General features: G+C 42.4%; 1 protein-coding gene across 2 annotated transcripts in view; it reads left to right on the top strand.

Moving 5' to 3' along the window:
• Positions 1–104: 104 nt before the first annotated feature.
• Positions 105–2824, top strand: part of LOC106875059 (synaptotagmin-9) — a 198038-nt gene continuing 195318 nt past the window's right edge. Inside the window, exon 1 of one of the 2 annotated variants that reach the window (XM_052973168.1) lies at positions 105–2731. In XM_052973168.1, the coding sequence (XP_052829128.1) occupies positions 986–2731 (1746 nt within the window). In that variant the 5' untranslated portion in view covers positions 105–985. The remainder of the gene's footprint in view (positions 2732–2824) is intronic. The other variant, XM_014923023.2, reaches the window with a different exon arrangement.

A 2824-nucleotide genomic window follows, 5' to 3' on the forward strand; every position in this document is an offset into this window, starting at 1 on the left:
TATACATATATATATATATATATATATATACATGTATGTTTTTGATGATTATGCCATGTATTTAGTGATGTACTTAGTTTATTTTGAAATATAAACATACATATATATATGCACATACATACATACAAACATGCGTATGTATATGCATGAATGTATATTTGTATACGTATATTACGTAGAAACATAAAAATCTTCAGACCTATACACGCACGTACGGATACACACATATATACATATAGTCACCTAAATATACATACAAACACACATATAGATACACATATAGATATATTTGCGTATAATTATATGCGTATTTGTGCGCGCATTTAAGTAGATGTACTTATCCGTGTTCTAACTCACGCACACGCACACATGTACACGTATAAACACACAGACACTCCCTTGCACCGATATACACAACACAACACAACACATTAATCATATATTTACATCCAGTCACTTATTCACACGCTCACACACATACACATATATACACGCGCGCGCGCACGCACGCACGCACACATGCATGTACGCACAAACACAGGAACTCATATATCCAGGTATACACACTTATACGTGCAAACAGCCTGCACACAATATTAAAGCAAGCACGTGCATGCAGAAACAGACGTATACACGCTTACACACAGATACGGAAACGTACGCATACAAAACACACCGCATGCAGGACAGTCGCAGTCACATTAGCAGCGACGCACACACACACAGGCAAAAGCGCACACACATTGATAAACGTCACATACGCATCCACACCTACACACAAACCTGCACGCACATATATAAACGTACACACACAGGCACATACAATGTGAACATATGCAGACATCCATACACAGAATAAACCGTTCGAGCGTCGGTACGCTTCTGCAACTGGACTACTCATATGTTTGAAGTAGTGTCTCTCGCTGTCGCTCTGTATACATGTGAAGGCACGGCTGCTTAATGCTATTGAAGTGACGCGAGCGCAATGGAATCGGTCAAAGAACTACGTGACTGGTTTGTGAGTAAATGCAAAGTTACCGTCGCTGCCAATCTGATAACAGGTGGTTGTAGTGGACAGGACAGCCAGGCGAAATATGGGGGTACGTTGGTTACACCCAGTTCAATACCGCAGTTTATTATTCCTTGCTCAGGAGATGTCTCCCGTCAATCGAGCGAAGAGAAGTTTTCGCAAGAAGATGATGTACGGAGTCAGACCAGCGAAAGCAGTGCTCCGTTCTCCGATCGAAACAGTCCGGCTGTTTCTCTTAGTGGTTCGTATTCCTGCTTAACCCTACCAAAAAGCCCCATGATGATTCGGTCAGCGCCTGTAAGTCCTCGCCAAGAACACAGGCCGCGAATCGGTGGACGTAATGACAGACATTCTTTAACAAGTATCGACACATTAAGAGATGACGGTTCCGGACAGCATAGTTACGCCGCTTCCAGCCATTCAACCTATTCGCTACCGAGAAGATCTGTGGATGTGTTGGTGCCACATGCGCCGCAGTCGCTTTTTGTTACTAACACGATGGCAACTATGTCTTCTGGTTTACTACGCGCTACAGATGGATGTAGTCGATGGGTCGATGAAACTGCCGCGGCTTTCGGCGGAGGTGCATCACATTCTTATAACAGAGGCGGCTACGATATCAGCTGTAATAGTGTTGGCGGTGGCGGTGGTGGTGGTGGTGGTGGTAGTAGTGGAGGTGGCGTAAGCAGCGGTAGTGGTGCTGGTTCTGGAATTGGTGTCGGGGGCGGTGCAGCGATCGGTAGCAGTAATAGCTGTTCTGTTCCATACAACGGACGGTACAACAGATCTTCTAAAGCCAGTGCGGGGCAGCTATCTTTACCTCTTGATAAAAACTCACCATCTTTGTCCGTACATTCCACTTCAGGCTACACAAGAATGGATAAACGTCCTGTCATCTCAGTATCGTCTCCTGTGGTAAGTAAAGACGAACGAGGAAGTATGGAATTCCAAGAAAATGGCAGAGATGATGCCACGCCCGGAGCCATGAGTCCTCATAAAAACAAAATACGTGGTCACAGTTATCATAGACGTCGATCTTCCTTGTCTGATCTGAACGTGGATAGTGCTAAATACTTATCGGATTTAGCTGGACAAGTACCAGGATATAAATCTGCCGGACCTTCTCCGACCCCTCGAAGGAAATACCACAAATGTACTTCGCCCTTGATGGAACACAAAACTTTCAACACATTAACACCGTCATCTCCTTCTTCCCCAGGTTCATCTTCTGGAACCCGGTTCGAACTGAAATCTGATAGCTCTCTTACAGGAAAGCGGTCAATTTCTCAACTTCAAGCGCACCTTGTCGCAGAGTTCGGGGAATTAAAGTTCTCTTTCCAGCACCTGCCAGAACAGAGACAGTTTAAAGTACTTTTAATTCGTGCCGAAAACCTCGGAGGAAACAAAAGCGACAACCAAATTAACGCGTTCGCTAAAATAAGCCTTAGGCCAGGCAAACAACAAAAAAAGGTTACTGACGTGTTTAAGCATTCCAAGAACCCGGTTTTTAATAAAGAATACATTTTTTCAAACATTGAAACTAAGGATTTGGCTAAAATGCATCTTAAAATAAAATTAGTAAACAGACAAAAAAACCTTGTCCCGGAATTTTTAGGCGAAACATGCGTCCATCTGTCAGATTACAATTTATTGGTTGAAAATAGAATGTGGAAAGACCTTGGGCCCAAAAGTAGCGAAGCGGTGAGTGTACATTAATTATTATTATTATTATTATTATTATTATTATTATTATTATTATCATTATTATTATTATTATTATTATTATTATTATTA

Source organism: Octopus bimaculoides, chromosome 15 (genome assembly GCF_001194135.2).
Source record: "Octopus bimaculoides isolate UCB-OBI-ISO-001 chromosome 15, ASM119413v2, whole genome shotgun sequence".
NCBI classification, from domain to species: Eukaryota; Metazoa; Mollusca; class Cephalopoda; order Octopoda; family Octopodidae; genus Octopus; species Octopus bimaculoides.